General features: G+C 49.5%; 1 protein-coding gene across 6 annotated transcripts in view; it reads left to right on the forward strand.

The window, feature by feature from the left end:
• Nucleotides 1-15,125, forward strand: part of NPHP4 (nephrocystin 4) — a 137,813-nt gene that overhangs the window by 43,977 nt on the left and 78,711 nt on the right. For 5 of the 6 annotated variants that reach the window (XR_009729979.1, XM_061382913.1, XM_061382912.1 and 2 more), the window contains 3 exons: nucleotides 1,582-1,763; nucleotides 2,447-2,573; nucleotides 14,237-14,419. Coding sequence is in view for 5 of the 6 variants with exons in the window: in XM_061382913.1 (XP_061238897.1) it covers nucleotides 1,582-1,763; nucleotides 2,447-2,573; nucleotides 14,237-14,419 (492 nt within the window). In the remaining variant the exon portion in view is untranslated. The remainder of the gene's footprint in view (nucleotides 1-1,581; nucleotides 1,764-2,446; nucleotides 2,574-14,236; nucleotides 14,420-15,125) is intronic. The other variant, XM_061382911.1, reaches the window with a different exon arrangement.

Below are 15,125 nucleotides of genomic sequence, written 5' to 3' on the forward strand. Positions count from 1 at the left end.
CCCATCCTGAAGTTAGCAAATTATGAAGTTTGCAAATGATTAATTGCATGCACACACAAATATGTGTTCATGTATGAATAAGGTGGAATATTTTAAAATATGGACTCTTTTTTTCCTGCTGTCTACCCACACTACTCTAATATTTTGGCCACCTGATGTGAAGAGCCAACTCATTGGAAAAGACCCTGATGCTGGGAAAGATTGAAGGCAGGAGAAGAAGGGGGAGATAGAGGATGAGATGGTTGGATGGCATCACCAACTCAATGGACATGAATTTAAGAAATGCCAGGAGATGGTGAAGGGCAAGGAAGCCTGGCATGCTGTAGTCCATGGGGTCACAAAGAGTCAGACATGACTTAGCAACTGAACAACAAGAACCCGTTCTTGAAAATGTAGCTCCATGTAACATAGTCCCACAAGAAACAGAAATGCTAAGCAGAGAATTGAAACAACTGCAAACTTTTTCTTGGTGTAGTTCCTGCTGTTTTCCCATTGCTCAGAGTAGATTGTCTGTGACTACTGAGATGTTTAAGGGTATCATTGTTGAATTTTATATGTTCCCATAAAGATCACTTTATTACATATTTCTACTCTCTTTGTATTTTTGTTCCCATTCAGTCGGAAGATACTGTTTCTGCCCCCGTTTTATTCTCATTACTCAAAGACTAATGGGCTGCATTTAGGTCAGTTCAGCATGATTAATGAGCAATGAAGAAAACTCAAAAATTCAGGGATCATTTTGCACCAATCCCATAATTTAATAAACAATAATAGCCTGGAGGAATATCCTTGCCCATTTTTTAGCATGCCTGTACATTTTTTGTTAAGATGAAACACTTTAATATCCAGAGATCACTTTGGGGCAGATTCCATTTTTATTGGGTTATGATTACTGCTGCCCCATCCACCCCAAGTCTCAGGTGTCTGAGTTGGGGGAGGGCAGAGGTGTTGACACTCTCTGTGTTCAGCCTCTAGGCACCTCCATCGTTGCCTGCCCTTGACTCTGGGGGCCCGTACACCCCAGAGCTCCGGATTCTGTTGGAGGAGCCGGGTCCCCTTGTTGCTAGTTTGCTGCACCTTGAGAATCATAGTGCAGCCTTGGAAAGTGAGAGTTAGCTGATTTGGGAATCTAGGGGGTGATTCCTGTACAAGGTGATGCTATTTGAGGAACCCCCAAAGTACCAAGAAAGTGCCCGAAGGCCAACCCACCCTGATTGGATAGTGCTTTACTAAGCTCCTTGGGTGGGCTTCCCTGGTGGCTCAGGATCCACCTGCAACGCAGGTGACCCAGGTTTGATCCCTGGGTTGGGAAGATCCCCTGGAGAAAGGAATGGCAACCCACTCCAGTATTCTTGCCTGGGAAATCCCATGGACAGAGGAGCCTGTTGGGCTGCAGTCCGTGGGATTGAGAAGAGTTGGACACGACTGAGCAGCTAACACTATCATATTTTCACTAAGCTCCATCTGGTCTGGAAGGCCTGACACCTCTGGTTTTGTCTCCCTGGCGGCCTCTCCGCTGGGGGCTTCCCTGGCAGGCTCCCGCCCCTGCTCTGCGCCGGCCTCACTCTGTGCTCTTCCTAGGCGGGCAGCCCGCTGGACGTCGGCACCCTGGAGATCCTGGAGCGGCGCCTGTGCGTGGGCGTGCACAATGGGTTGGGCTTCGTGCAGCGGCCGCAGGTCCTCGTGCTGGTGCCCGAGCTGGAGGTGGCCTTGACACGCTCTGCCAGCTTCAGCCGGAAGGTCGGCTCCTCTTCCAAGGCCAGGTATCTCCCCTGAGGCCCCAGGTCCAGCCCCCTGTGGAATTGAGTGTCGGGGGTGGGCACCCAACCAGGGATCAGAGTGAAAGGCCATCACTCTTCCACGTGAGGGATGCGCTCTCCCACCTGGGTCCTTCCCCGGTGCTGCTTCCTGCTCCGTCACAGCATCACAGCAGACCTCAGCATCCTGCAGTTGGAAAGATCCTGTTTTTGTGCCTTGATGGTTTTGGGGTTAGTGTTACAGATGCTTCCAGCTGTGGAGCCCCCACATGGTTCCCTCCAGAAGTGTCCTGTGACCCTCACGTGACAGGGAACCAGAAGGCAGGAAGTTCTGCCACTAGGTTCAGTCCTGGGCTCCTCAGATCACCATCAGAGACATCTCCCAGGGGTGCCACACGTGAGGCTGGGCAGAAGCCGGCCTTGGAGGGGGCACTTCCCTGGAGACTCTCCGTCCTCCCATCCCCAGTGCTGGCAGTTTGGCCAAGTATTGATTGTGGCATCTACAACACGCTCTGGTTTGGGACATTACCTTGGTGGCCAAACGCCCAGAAGAGCACAGGGACACTGCTCAGGGGGACTCTTGCAGCAGCAACACCGGGGGCCCCAGGGCCCGAGCTAATGAGGGGTGTTGGGTGCCGGGCAGTGGGAGCCACTGCCTGACTCACCCCTTCTCTGTGTTCTCGGCCCAGCTCTGGAAACCAGGCGCTGGTCTTGAGAAGCCGTCTCCGACTCCCTGAGATGGTCTGTCACCCCGCGTTCGCCATTGTCTTCCAGCTGGAGTACGTGTTTAACAGCCCCTCGGGGGCGGACGGCAATGTAAGAACCACTGGGTTCCCACCCAGCGATGGGCTGCATGCACGGAGGATAAGCATAGTCACCATTAATGTTCTTTTGGTTAAAAGCAGTGTAATTATTATTAACGGTATGGATAACAAGCATGGAATGTGACTAGAAATCACTTCTTTCTGGTGATAGCTCTGTATGGAAACAGTATGTTCTGCTGGCAGATGGTGTGAATACTTCAGAAGGCAGCAGGCTTCATGATAGCATTAATTCTAATTATTAAATCAATAATTATTTTGAAAAATGAGGCCATTTTAGGGCATTTTTCAAATGGTACGAAGTGTAGCAAAGCTTGAATCTGCACAAGAGGTGGATATTTTCTTTGAGTGGACTTTGTACGTGCCTGTCTCAGAACCAAGAGCAAGAATTTATAGGATTCAGTTGGAGAAAAGGTTGCAAAGAGACATCATTTACATCATTGATACAGATTTTTTGGAAAATCCAAACCATGCTATTCTTAAGATTCAGGTTTTTGTTTGAAAAAGCAAATATCATTATTTATTTATTTAAAAAAATTTTTAAAACTTTGACATTGGAGTATAGTTGATTAACCATGTTGTGATAACTCCAGTTGGACATTGAAGGGACTCAACCATACACATACATGTATCCGTTCTCCCCCAAACTCCCCTCCATCCAGCCTGCCACGTAACACTGAGCAAAGTTCCCTGTGCTATACAGTAGGTCCTTGTTGGTTTTCCATTTTAAATATAGCAGTGTGTACGTATCCATCCCAAGCTCCCTAACTCTTCCCTCCATTCTTCCCCTCTGGCAACCATAAGTTCATCCTCTGAGTCTGTTTCTGTTTTGTAATTAAGTTCATTTGTATCATTTCTTTTTAGATTCCACATATAAGGGATGTCATATGATATTTGTCTTTTCCTTCTCTAACTTACTTCACTCTAGTATGACAATCTCTAGGTCCATCCGTGTGGCTACTAGTGGTATTATTTCAGTCTTTTTATGGATGAGTAGTATTCCATTGGAAAAGACTCTGATGCTGGGAGGGATTGGGGGCAGGAGGAAAAGGGGATGACAGAGGATGAGATGGCTGGATGGCATCACCGATTCGATGGACGTGAGTCTGAGTGAACTCCGGGAGTTGGTGATGGACAGGGAGGCCTGGCGTGCTGCGATTCATGGGGTCGCAAAGAGTCGGACACGACTGAGCGACTGAACTGAGCTGAACTGAACTGAGTATTCCATTGTATATATGTACCACATCTTCTTTATCCATTCCTCTGCCAATGGACGTTTATGCTGCTTCCTTGTCTTGGCTATTGTAAATAGTCCCTCAAAGAACACTGGTGTGCATATGTCCTTTTGGACTAAGTTTTTCTCTGGGTGTATGCCCAGGAGTGGGAATGCAGGGTCGTATGGTAGTGGTAGTAGTGTTAGTCGCTCAGTTGTGTCCAACTTTTGCGACCCCAAGGACTGCAGCCCACCAGGCTCCTCTGTCCATGGGATTCTCCAGGCAAGAATACTAGAGTGGGTAGCCGTTCCCTTCTCCAGGGTATCTCTCTGACCGAGTTCAGAGATTGAACTCGGCTCTCCTGCATTGCAGGCAGATTCTTTACTATCTGAGCCACCAGGGAAATGTGTGGTAGCTCTACTGAAAAAGAAAAGATCATTTAACAAGCAAATTAAGAATAAAAAAGGCCACAAGATGCCTTCTGTGGTGGTCAGTCTGCTTGCATCACTGTGCAGCTGATGGAAAAACAGGGGACAGAGGGTGATTCTGGGGGGCCTTCAGAAGGAGAATGGGGTGTTGGCACAGCTGCCATGTTAGTTCCTGGTCTCCTCTGATGTCTGTTCCCTGTCGTGTATCAGGTGAGCTGACCCAGAGGCAGGTGTTCTGAGTGCAGCCGAACGAGTGATCTCCGTTGTTCTCACAAAGCTGTTGTTTCCAGCTCTGCTTTTCTTTCTTTGTTTCCAGAAGTTTCAGCCAAAATGCAACTCTGTGCAGATAAGCTTGTCTGCATGGGGTGGGCAGAATGGGCTTAGGGTAGGACTACAGCAGGAGGGAGGGGTTTCAGGCCCTTCCCCACCCTGGGGAGGTGCAGGGTACCCTTGCTGTCTTGGGCATGAGCTGGGGCCCGATGCAGACGGAACCCCTGGAGGAGCAGCAGGACTGGTGCCTCCATGGGGGTCTCCATGTCGCTTGCCACTCATTTACATGTAGATAGTGTCTCCTCGAGAATATTAATTATGATCCACTTGCTATTATAAAGTCCACATGCTGAAACTGATACGACTTACCTGACACTTGATTATTATTATTTTTTTAGCTCTTCATTGAAATGCTCACTGGCTGGCAGGTGGGTCCGCCACGCGTTGTTGCTTCGTGGAGCTCTTAGAATGTGGCTTGTAATAGCTCATCAATTCTTTTTGATGTGGAGGTTTATCTTAACATGGAATATTGGATTCCATTTTACTGTCATCAAGTGTACTTTCTTCAGTGTAATCTGGAGAGGAAATGTTCTGGCGTCTGAAATGATTTTCTGCACAAATTACTTGCTGCGTGAAGCAGCGAGTACGGGGTTAGCATTCCGGTGGTGAGCGCTGACTCAGGCATTCCCGTCACGACCAAACTTAGATGTAGCTGAGAAGACAGCCCTGCTGCTGCTGGCCTGGGCTCTCGTTCCCTCCCCTAGGCGTGTCCCCAGAGGGGACGTGGCCGTGGGGGCTCCTGCAAGGTCAGGGCTCGGCCTTGGAGGGGGCGGGTCGCTGCCGGCTTGCTCCTGCTTCTCCTCAGAGTCCATAATGGAGTGTGTTTTCGGGTGCATTCAGCCTGCAAATCCCTTTTTCCCTTTCCTTTCATTTTAAAAAGCTCTGAGGACATTCCAACTGTCAACAAAAGCAGTGTTGTTGTTCAGTTGCTAAGTCGTGTCCGACTCTGTGACCCCCTGGACTGCAGCAGCACGCCAGGCTGTTCTGTCCTTCACTTATCTCCCGGAGTTTGCTCAGATTCATGTCCATTGAATCGGTGATGCCATCCAACCATCCCACTCTCTGCTGCCCTCTTTTACTCTTGCCTTCAGTCTTTCCCTGGTGGCTCAGATGGTAAAGCGTCTGCCTACAATGTGGGAGACCCGGGTTCGATCCCTGGGTCGGGAAGATCCCCTGGAGAAGGAAATGGCAACCCAGTCCAGTACTCTTGCCTGGAAAATCCTATGGATGGAGGAACCTGGTAGGCTATAGTTCATGGGGTCGCAAAGAGTCAGACACGACTGAGCGACTTCACTATCACTATCAGTCTTTCCCAGCATCAGGGTCTTTTCCAATGAGTCAGCTCTTTGCATCAGGTGGCCAAAGTACTGGAGCTTCAGCATCAGTATGATTTTGTGGGGAACACAGACATTCAGTCCATGACATCACGTAAATGCTAAAACATGTTTTGATGTAGTTAAATGTATCGGTCTCTTCTTCTCTTGCATCTGGATTTTGAGTCGTAGTAAAAAAGCCTTTCCTTACTCCTATAGAAGAATTCATCCATGTCTTCTCCTAGTAGGGGTACAGTTTCCATTTTTATGTTTAGGTCGCCTTTGTGGTGTGAGGAGTAGGTCTAATTTCATCTTTGTACAGTGGCCGTCCAGTTGTAGCATCAAGTAAGTTGATGCTACTTATTATAAGTCCTTTGTGCCCAGTGACTTTAGCCTCTTTCAGTCATACATGAGATCTCTGTTTACACTTGGAGGAGGAAATGGCTGCTCACTCCATTACTCTTGCCTGGAGAATCTCATGGACAGAGGAGCCTGGCAGCTGTAGTCCGTGGGGTCACAAAGAGTCGGGCACAACTGAGGGACTGAGCTCGCACACACTCCCCTGCTCCTAGACCACTGTTCTGCCCGGGGCCGCTCTGTCTGTTCTGTGCTGGGAGCATAGTGTAGTGGTGGGGGCCCTGCGGCTGTGGCCGCTCGGTGGTGCAGCAACCTGCAGCCCCTCCCCTTTATGACTCCTGTAGCTCTGCCTGCATTTGCTTTTCCCGAGGAATCTCAGTATCAACAGGTCTAGCTCCATAAAGAGAGTTTATTGGTGTTTTTGGGGGTGCATTAAATTTATTAATTAACTAGAGAGAATTGACGTGTTGTGGAAGTTGTGATGTTGTAACTGGGAAGAAGGGAAGTCTTTCTGCTTGTCCACTTCTGTTTTTGTGTCTTTTGGGGGTGATTTTAAAATAGGATTGTTTGTGGCCAGTTGTGTCTTACTCTTTGCAACCCTATGGACTGTAGCCTGCCAGGCTCCTCTGTCCATAGGATTTCCCAGGCACGAATACTGGAGTGGGTAGCCATTCCCATCTCTAGGGGACCTTCCCAACCTGGGGATCAAACCTGTGTCTTGTGCATTGGCAGGCAGATTCTTTACCACTAGTGTGGCCTGGGAAGCCCCCATATGGGTTTACAGTGTAGATTTTAAACAGCTTGAATAGCTCTTACTAAGTTTATTCACAGATATTTAATTTTTGTGCTGCTGTTTTAAGTGGAATTTTCTCTCTCACATATTCTAACTTAACACCAAGAGTTTTCTTTTTATGTATAGTCATTAAACAGTTTTTTTTTTTTTTTTAACCAGCACTTTCTATAGCTTTTGTCATATACCTCACTGTTTTTTATTTTTTTAAATATTCGTTTATTTGGCTGTGCCGAGTCCTAGTTGCAAATGTGGGATCTTTAGTTGTGACATGTGGGACCTAGTTCCCTGACCAGGGATGGAACCTGGGCCTCCTTGTGCTGGGAGTGTGGAGTCTTAGCCGCTGGACCACGGGGGAAACCCCCCTCACTGTTTTTTAAGTTACACTTTATTTTGACGTCATTACGGATTCACATGCAGTTGTAAGAAATAAGCAGAGTGACCCTGCGTCCCTTTTCCAGTCGGCCCCGCTGGTACAGCTGTCTTTTGGCGTTAAGTCCAGGTGGCCCACTTCTTCTTTCAGGTCTTGCCTGCTCTGCACGGCCTCTGGCTGGCTGACCTTGGGGCTGCTCCCCTCGACCTTCTCCTCTGTGTCCCCCACGCCTGCTCTACGTGTTTCTGTGTTGTCCACTCCCCTCTCACTGTGCTCAGAATTTCTTGGTGCTCTAGGGGTGGCATGCTCTAGGCTGTGGGCAGCTTCAGTTCTTCCCCCAGTCCAGGCCTTCTCCTGAGACCCCTAGGAGCCCTTCATAGAAAAACTAGGCCTGGCTTTCATTCCCAGGGGTAGCTGCTACACCTCCATCCCAGGCTGTGGAGTTCCCTGCACTGAGGTCACAGCCCCGTGGAGTAGAGGGGCCACGCCCATGGGAAGGGGTGCCAGGTCGCCAAGCCTGAGCCGCATTGTCACTGGCTCTGTAGGACCCAGTGGGAGGTACGGGGAGGGAAGCAGACCCAGGCAAGGGTTCTCTGGAGAAGCAAATGCAAAGGCCCTGGGGTAGCCACATGCTGGTCTCTGGGCTGCAGACTCTGAAGGGCAAGAGGTTGCCCACCTACCTACATCACCACTCCCAGCCCCACTCATGATGGTTTCCTTGTTGCTCCTTTCAAGCTTTGTTGATAGCTTTTTTTCCAAAGAGGACTGGAGTGTTACGAGTCCTTTAGCCAGCATACAGAGTAATTCTAGGTTGTAGAACTTCCTTAAAACCATACCCCATTGTTTTTCATTGCACATGTGTATGTTTAAAAGTAATTACTGTACTCCGTAGAAGGAAATGAAAATATTGCCTGCCAAGTGATTACTGTGCTTTTAAGTATACTCTGCGTATACTGTGTCGTATATGAGCAGATTAAACGACTTTAATTACACGTCCTTGGGTTTCCTTTCCCAGCCTGGATGTGTGGGGAGGAAATTATTCTGCAGCAGCTGCTGAGTTCACTATGTGTCTAGTTGGGAAAAGGTTTTGGCGTATAATCAATCCATTTCTGGAAGGAAAGACTTCGGGCTGATGGTATGTGGTCAGTGAGCCTTCTCTTTGCCTGCTGGTCCTGGGGGCCTTGTGCTCCTTGGCAGGAAGGAGGACAGAAACCCTGGTCCTAAGTGCCCGTTTCTTTTCTAACTCTGCCCCTTGGATGGCTTTCAGGGTCTCAGGCCTCGTGAAGTTCTCAGTGGTCAGGCACCCAGGGTGCTATAAGGAGCACATGAAAACAGCCACCTTAACCTTAGGTGTTGCTCGTGGCCCAGCCCTGAGACTCCAGAGCTGCCAGCTGCCCATGTGGGCCAGCCTGGCTTCCATGCGGATGGAAGCATCTTGGTCTGTGCTGCCGGGGTCAGGCCTGGGCCCACCCTCTGTGGCTGGCTGCAACCCCTCTGGGGTTGGCATTTGTGAGCTGTGCGGAGGGTCACATGGGCATGTGGTGGACACCCCAGAAGGGGCCTGTGCCCACCTGGGCCAGGCTGCCTTCTGCCCGGCTCCTCTATCTGTCCCAAGGTTCCTAAATCTCTCTCTGTCTCTCAGCTCCCTTATCCCCCGCCTCCCATCCTGTGATGGGCCTGCTGCTGGGGATGTTTGGACACCTTCTCACATAGCAGTTTGCTTTTCTTGTTTGTGTTCATCACGGGCCCTGGTATAGCTGCCCCCATTGAGGGGGGCCAATTCTGTCTCTGGAGGTGGCCTCAGGCCAGGGGAACCCCCACCTATGGGTGCCCCATCACCTCTGCAGTGTGTTTCTGGGCTTTGGGCTGTAGTACCCAGAGTTGGCATGGAGGGGGCTCAGGAGGTGACATGGGGCCCCACCAGGAGGAAAAAGTTCTCACTGAAGATCTAGACAAAAGTCAACCTTATGAAACATCCAGATATGTTTACCTGCCTCGAGGGGAGTTCTGAGCTGGTCTGGGGACAGAGGCCAAGGGGAGCCCCTCCCTCAGTCTCCTGGGGTGGCCTGAACAGACTGCCCTGAATGACTTGGCTTAAAACAGCAGACATCTATTCTCTCACAGTCCTGGATCCAGAATTGATTCCATTTGGCTGAAATCGAGACATCGGGAGGGGCTTGCTCCTTCCAAAGGCTCCAGGGAGCATCCCTCCTGCCTCTCCTAGGTTTCATTCCTAGGCTTCGACTGCATCGCTCCAGCCTCTGCTTCTGTCTTCACGTGGCCTTCCATCTGTGCGTCTCCCTCTGTTTTTCTGTCTCAGGTCTCTCTCTGTCCTGCTCTTGTACAAACACCTGTCACTGGGTTTAGGGCCTCCCTGGATCATTAGGTCTCATCATCTCATGGCACTCAGTTACCTCTGCATGGACCTTTTCTCTGAATAAGGTAACAGTCACAGAGTCCAGGGATTGGGGAGCGGACATGCATTTTGGGCCACCATTCAGTCTATTCCGGGGAGCCTGGGTTGCAGCATCTCCAGGGGTCAAGTGTCTGTGTTCTGTGTGCCCCGTGCCTGGTGAATGTCAGCATGCACTTCTGTTCCATGGCGAACCTGACTGGTGATCCAAGTGTATTCCTTTGGCCTTTTGTGTGTTGTCTCCTATTGTAACTGAAAATGTGAATGGGAACAATTCAATGTGTGTGTGTGTTTTTTTTTTTTTTTTACAATTTGGATGAAGTCAAACCCACTTTGACAGAATAAGATACTTTAAAGTAACAGATCTGATCTCACCCACTAGATTCACAGACAGGAGGAGGTTTGTCACATTGACGGATGAAATACTGCTCTTGCTCTGCCCACCTGCTTGGCTGCGCCTGGCCTTGTCCTTGAGCTGAGGGTGGGAGTTGGGAGCCTGGGCTTAGGGAGGGTCTCGTTTGCAGGCATCGCCCTGGCCTGTCGGGAGAGAGTACAGACTAATAAAGGGCCAGTGGATTGCCACCTAGCCGTTGTCCCAATGAAGGAGTGAGCCATAACTCACTGACCCTCCCTTCTTGTTAGAGATGTTGAAACAAAGTGTGGGAAGTGGCTATTTGTTTATCTGACATCTGCTTCACACAGAGAAACACCATATAGACCAAGGACAAGAAAATCAACAGAAAACGTGAAAGTAGGAAGCTGGGGATCGGTTGCTGCTTTTGAGAGATTAAGCCAGAAGGGACTGGCACAGATAGCATGAAACCGGGGGCACATGTTTTAACTTTGACCCTGTAGTAAACTTATGAATTTAGGGGAGATGGCTATTTACAAAAGTAGTATAGGTATCACTGAGTCCTTATAGTTTTTTTTTTTTTCTGGCCAGTTTTGTGAATACATTTAGTATTTTTATTTTTAATATCATTGTGATGGTATTCCTTAATTTGGCTTTTAAACTTTTTCTCCTTTATTTATCTATTTGGCTGCGCCAGGTCTAAGTTGCAGTACATGGGATTATTGATTTTCTTTGCAGCCTGCAGAACTTTAGTTGTGGCAGGTGGGATCTAGTTCCCTGACCAGGGATCGAACCTGGGCCCCCCTGCAGTGGTAGCATGGCGTCTTAGCCACTAGACCACCAGGGAAGCCCCTATCATTTATTTTATAAAAAGCAGTGGATTTTTTTCGCAGCTTTTGGCTGGTAACACTGTGGTTACTCAGGGCCGTTTTGTTCTGTCCCCCGGCTGAGGGACGGGAAGGGCGGGTGCCCTCTGTATATTTGACAGACACCAGAAGCGCATATTTGACACTGGGAGTGCGGCACACAGACTCACGCTTAGGATCCTTACTTGGCTGGTTCTTGGCTTGTGTTTCCAGGATGTGGGTTTTTGCTCATTGAATTGACCCAAACCCCTGCTCAGCTCTGTGACTGTGCAGAACACGGCGGAATCCTAACCCGTGGTCTGAAATGGGTTTAGCTCCAGTAAACGATCAGAAGAGGCTGAAGTGGGTGGTTTGAGGTCCAGTTACAGGGGGCCTCAGGAAAAAGAGGTTAATTCACAAGCAGACACTGATTCTGGATGTTCCCCACGTGGATACAAAGGATGTGATAGGATGGGCTGTCATCTGAAGCAGTCTGGAAAGACCAACTTAGGTGAAACTTGAACTTCCTGTTCTCTCCGCCCCCCTGCTTAGTTCCCCGACCAGGGATCGAACCCACAGCCCCGGCAGTGGAAGGGTGGAGTTCCAACCTCTGAACCGCCAGGGAAGTCCCAGCGCTTCCTGTTCCGTATTGTGTGCACGTAGCCTCTGCTGAGGTCTCGCCCAGCTGACCGTCAATTCCTCTGTGTTGGATTCCACCCAGAGTTCTTGTGTGTTTATATGCGATCTGCCTTGAACCTGAGTGCACTCAAGTCCTGGCTGTGACAGTGACACATGACTCACTCGTGTCCAGTCAATCATCCAGGGTCCGTTGGGAGCCCAGGGTACACTGCTAGAGCCTTCCTGGGCTCCGTGGTCCCAGACACAGCTCAGGTCAAAGGATTCCCATCGCCTTTCCTTGGGGACCCTCCCCTTTCCTGGGGACCACTGCAGACAAGCCTTGGCTTCCACTCCTTCTGAGAGTCTGAGACCCCCTCCTTGCAGGCTGTCTGCTTCCCTGTGACCACGGCCTGAGTTGGAGGGCTGCTGGGTTAGCTCACGTGGTTGGTGGTCAAGAGGGATGGAGGGCTTTGGTAAGGAACCGTCCAGTCCTTTGCTCTCCTAGTGCCCCAGGGTGTGGAGGAAGATGCTGAGTTTGGTACTGATCAGGGTTCTTGGCCTTTCCTGATCAATAGAAATTGATCAGAGGCCAGACAGGAAATCCAGGCAAAGCTTTATTGGGGTTCTGGCTGGTTGCAGGGGGGTGAAAACAAGCAACAACTTCTCTTGCTTGTTCCCCAAGGACTGGGTGAGCTGGTTCCTTTTTGGGGTGAGGGTCAGAGCAGGTCTAGGGGTCAGGCTGGAGGAGTGGCCTAGGTGGTTTGCTCACCCCTTGGTGGTGGTGTGTGCAAGGGGTGTGAGTAGTACCCTGTTTTTGCTCCTGGCATTTTGCAAATGGCAGTTGGGTGTTTGGTCTTTTTGTATCTTGTCTATAATTTGCCCCAACTGCACATGCATGCAGCTGTTTTTTAGTCCCTACAGTTTCTTTGTATTTTGTTGCTGGAGGAGAGGTGTGTCCAGGTGCAAGCACTGCAGCCAAGGGTCTCAGGTCCCAGGTCCAGGCCCCAGCCTTCTCACGACCATGTTCCATTTCACACCTGCCGCCTGCAGGTGGCTTCTGCCCCGCATCCCCAGGGGGGCTGGGAATCGGGTGGAGGCGGGTGTGGCTGCTGCCCTGAGTCTGGGCTGTCAGTCTGACTTCGTTTGATGCCACTGGGCTCTTGGGGTGGAAAGCGCTGTTCCCGGGCTCCTGTCTTACCTGCTGTTGTCATGTGCCTGGTGGCTTCTGGTCAGGAAATGGCCTTCCTGGGGGTACTGATATGTCTCCTGCCAGGGAATGAGCCAGTGTCTCTGGAGCTGCCTTAAGGGGGTAGATCACGAGTCTCATTGCCCAGCTGAGCAGGAATGTCAGGACTTGACCAGGACCCACTCTGAGTTCCACTTTATTCTTGCTTCATTTTGAATAATGGATGAAAGTGGTTTCTTTAAAATACCACTGACTCAAGCCTTGAAACCATATTTGTGAAAATGGCTTTGTCTGAAGGTGGAGGCTACTTCTGGGGAGGGGTGTCCTAGCATTGTCCTCCCTTTCATCTGGCCAGTGATAGAGACAGTGAAAGAAGGCACAGCAGGAAACATTTGGCCTGGGTGATTTCCTAGTTACATATAAGTTACATATAAGCTACATACACAGAACATACAGTGAGGAGCTGAAAGTGCTGGAGAAAATGTGTGCTGAAACCCTAACTGGAGTGTGCACGTATATTCTTCATTATTTGATGAAGTGTCTCGTTACTAACACAAAGTGCCATTCCTGGTGTTTTATTCATGGATCTGGGTGGATGGTAAAGTGCAGAGCGTTTGAAAACCTGCGGAAGATGTGGTACATGTACACAATGGAATATTACTCAGTCAGTAAAAGGAATGAAATTGGGTCATTTGTAGAGACGTGGATGGACCTAGAGTCTGTCATACAGAGTGCAGTAAGTCAGAAAGAAAAACAAATATTGTATATTAATGCATACATGTGGAATTTAGAAAAAGGGTTCAGATGAACCTATTTGCAAAGCAGAAATAGAGACACAGACTAGAGAGTGGCCCTGTGGACACAGGCTGGGGAGGGAGAGTGGGGCAAACCGGGAGAGTGGCACTGACATATAGACGCCACCATGTGTAAAATACACAGCTGGTGGGGGCTTGCTGTAAAGCACAGGGAGCTCAGCTCAGTGCTCTGTGATGACTTAGAGGTGTGGGATGGGGTGAGGGGAGGGAGGCTCTAGGGGGAAGGGATACATGTATACACGTAGCTGATTCACTTTGTTGTACAGCAGAAACTAACAAGACATTGTAAAGAAACTGTATTCCTAAAAAGGAAGAAAAGGAAACCTGCATAAGGATCCTGTGGAAGAGGAGGAATCATAAAGGCAGTGTTGGTCTTCAGGAGGGTCCTGGTTACACTGGGGCGGGAGTGGGGAGGGTCTCAGAATCAGAGGCTGGCTTCCCTGCCCACTCTGAGCCACCGATGTGGTGCCACATCCTCCTCTGTGGTGGGCCTTCTTTTTGTGATGACCCCCTGCCTTGCTGCGCTGCCCTGTGGCGAGATTTTCCCGGGAAAGCACTGTTGATTTCCCCACCCATGGGGGTTTGGTGACAACCTATGACCCATATGCTTTGTTTCCATTCCAGGCAGCTTCACTCACCTCCTTGTCCAGCCTGGCATGTATGCACATGGTTCGCTGGGCTGTCTGGAACCCCTCGCTGGAAGCCAGCTCCGGGCAGGTGATGTTACCTCTCCAGGGTGGCATCCAGTCCAACCCTTCGCACTGTCTGGTCTATAAGGTACCCCCAGCCAGCATAAGCTCCGAAGAGGTAAATGTTAGAGACCCTATAAGTGTGATTGCTTTTTACATGCTTCTAGCAAGTTCATGTATTTTCAACAGCAGAGCTGACAAATACGTTTGTCGATGTTTCATGAGCAGTATTTTTTCAGGTCACAGATTTGCCCTTAAAAAATAAGTATGATTGCTGAGTCATAATCAGAAACACACATTACCATATGTAAAATAGATAGCCAGTGGGAATTTGCTGTAGGACCCAGGGAGCTCAAATCGGGTGCTCTGTGACAACCTAGAGGGGTGGGATGGGATGGGAGGTGGGAGGAGGGGTTCAAGAGAGAGGGGACATACGTATACCTATAGCTGATTCATGTTGATGTGTGGCAGAAACCAACACAGTATTGTAAAGCAGTTATCCTTTGATTAAAAACAAATTAAAAAAATAATGACTAAAAAATAATGGCAGGATAAAGAAAAAAAATTAAAAAAAGAAAAAATATAAGTGTGACTGCTGAATTATAATCAGTTTTGTGGGCTTCCCTGGTGGCTCAGAGGTTAAAGCTTCTGCCTGCAATGCTGGAGACCTGGGTTCGATCCCTGGGTTGGGAAGATCCGCTGGAGAAGGAAATGGCAGTCCACTCCAGTATTCTTGCCCGGAGAATCCCATGGATGGAGAAGCCTGGTGGGCTACAGTCCACGGGCCACTAAGAGTTGGACACGACTGAGCGACTTCACTTTCA

This window comes from Bos javanicus, chromosome 16 (genome assembly GCF_032452875.1).
Source record: "Bos javanicus breed banteng chromosome 16, ARS-OSU_banteng_1.0, whole genome shotgun sequence".
In the NCBI taxonomy this organism is placed as follows: Eukaryota; Metazoa; Chordata; class Mammalia; order Artiodactyla; family Bovidae; genus Bos; species Bos javanicus.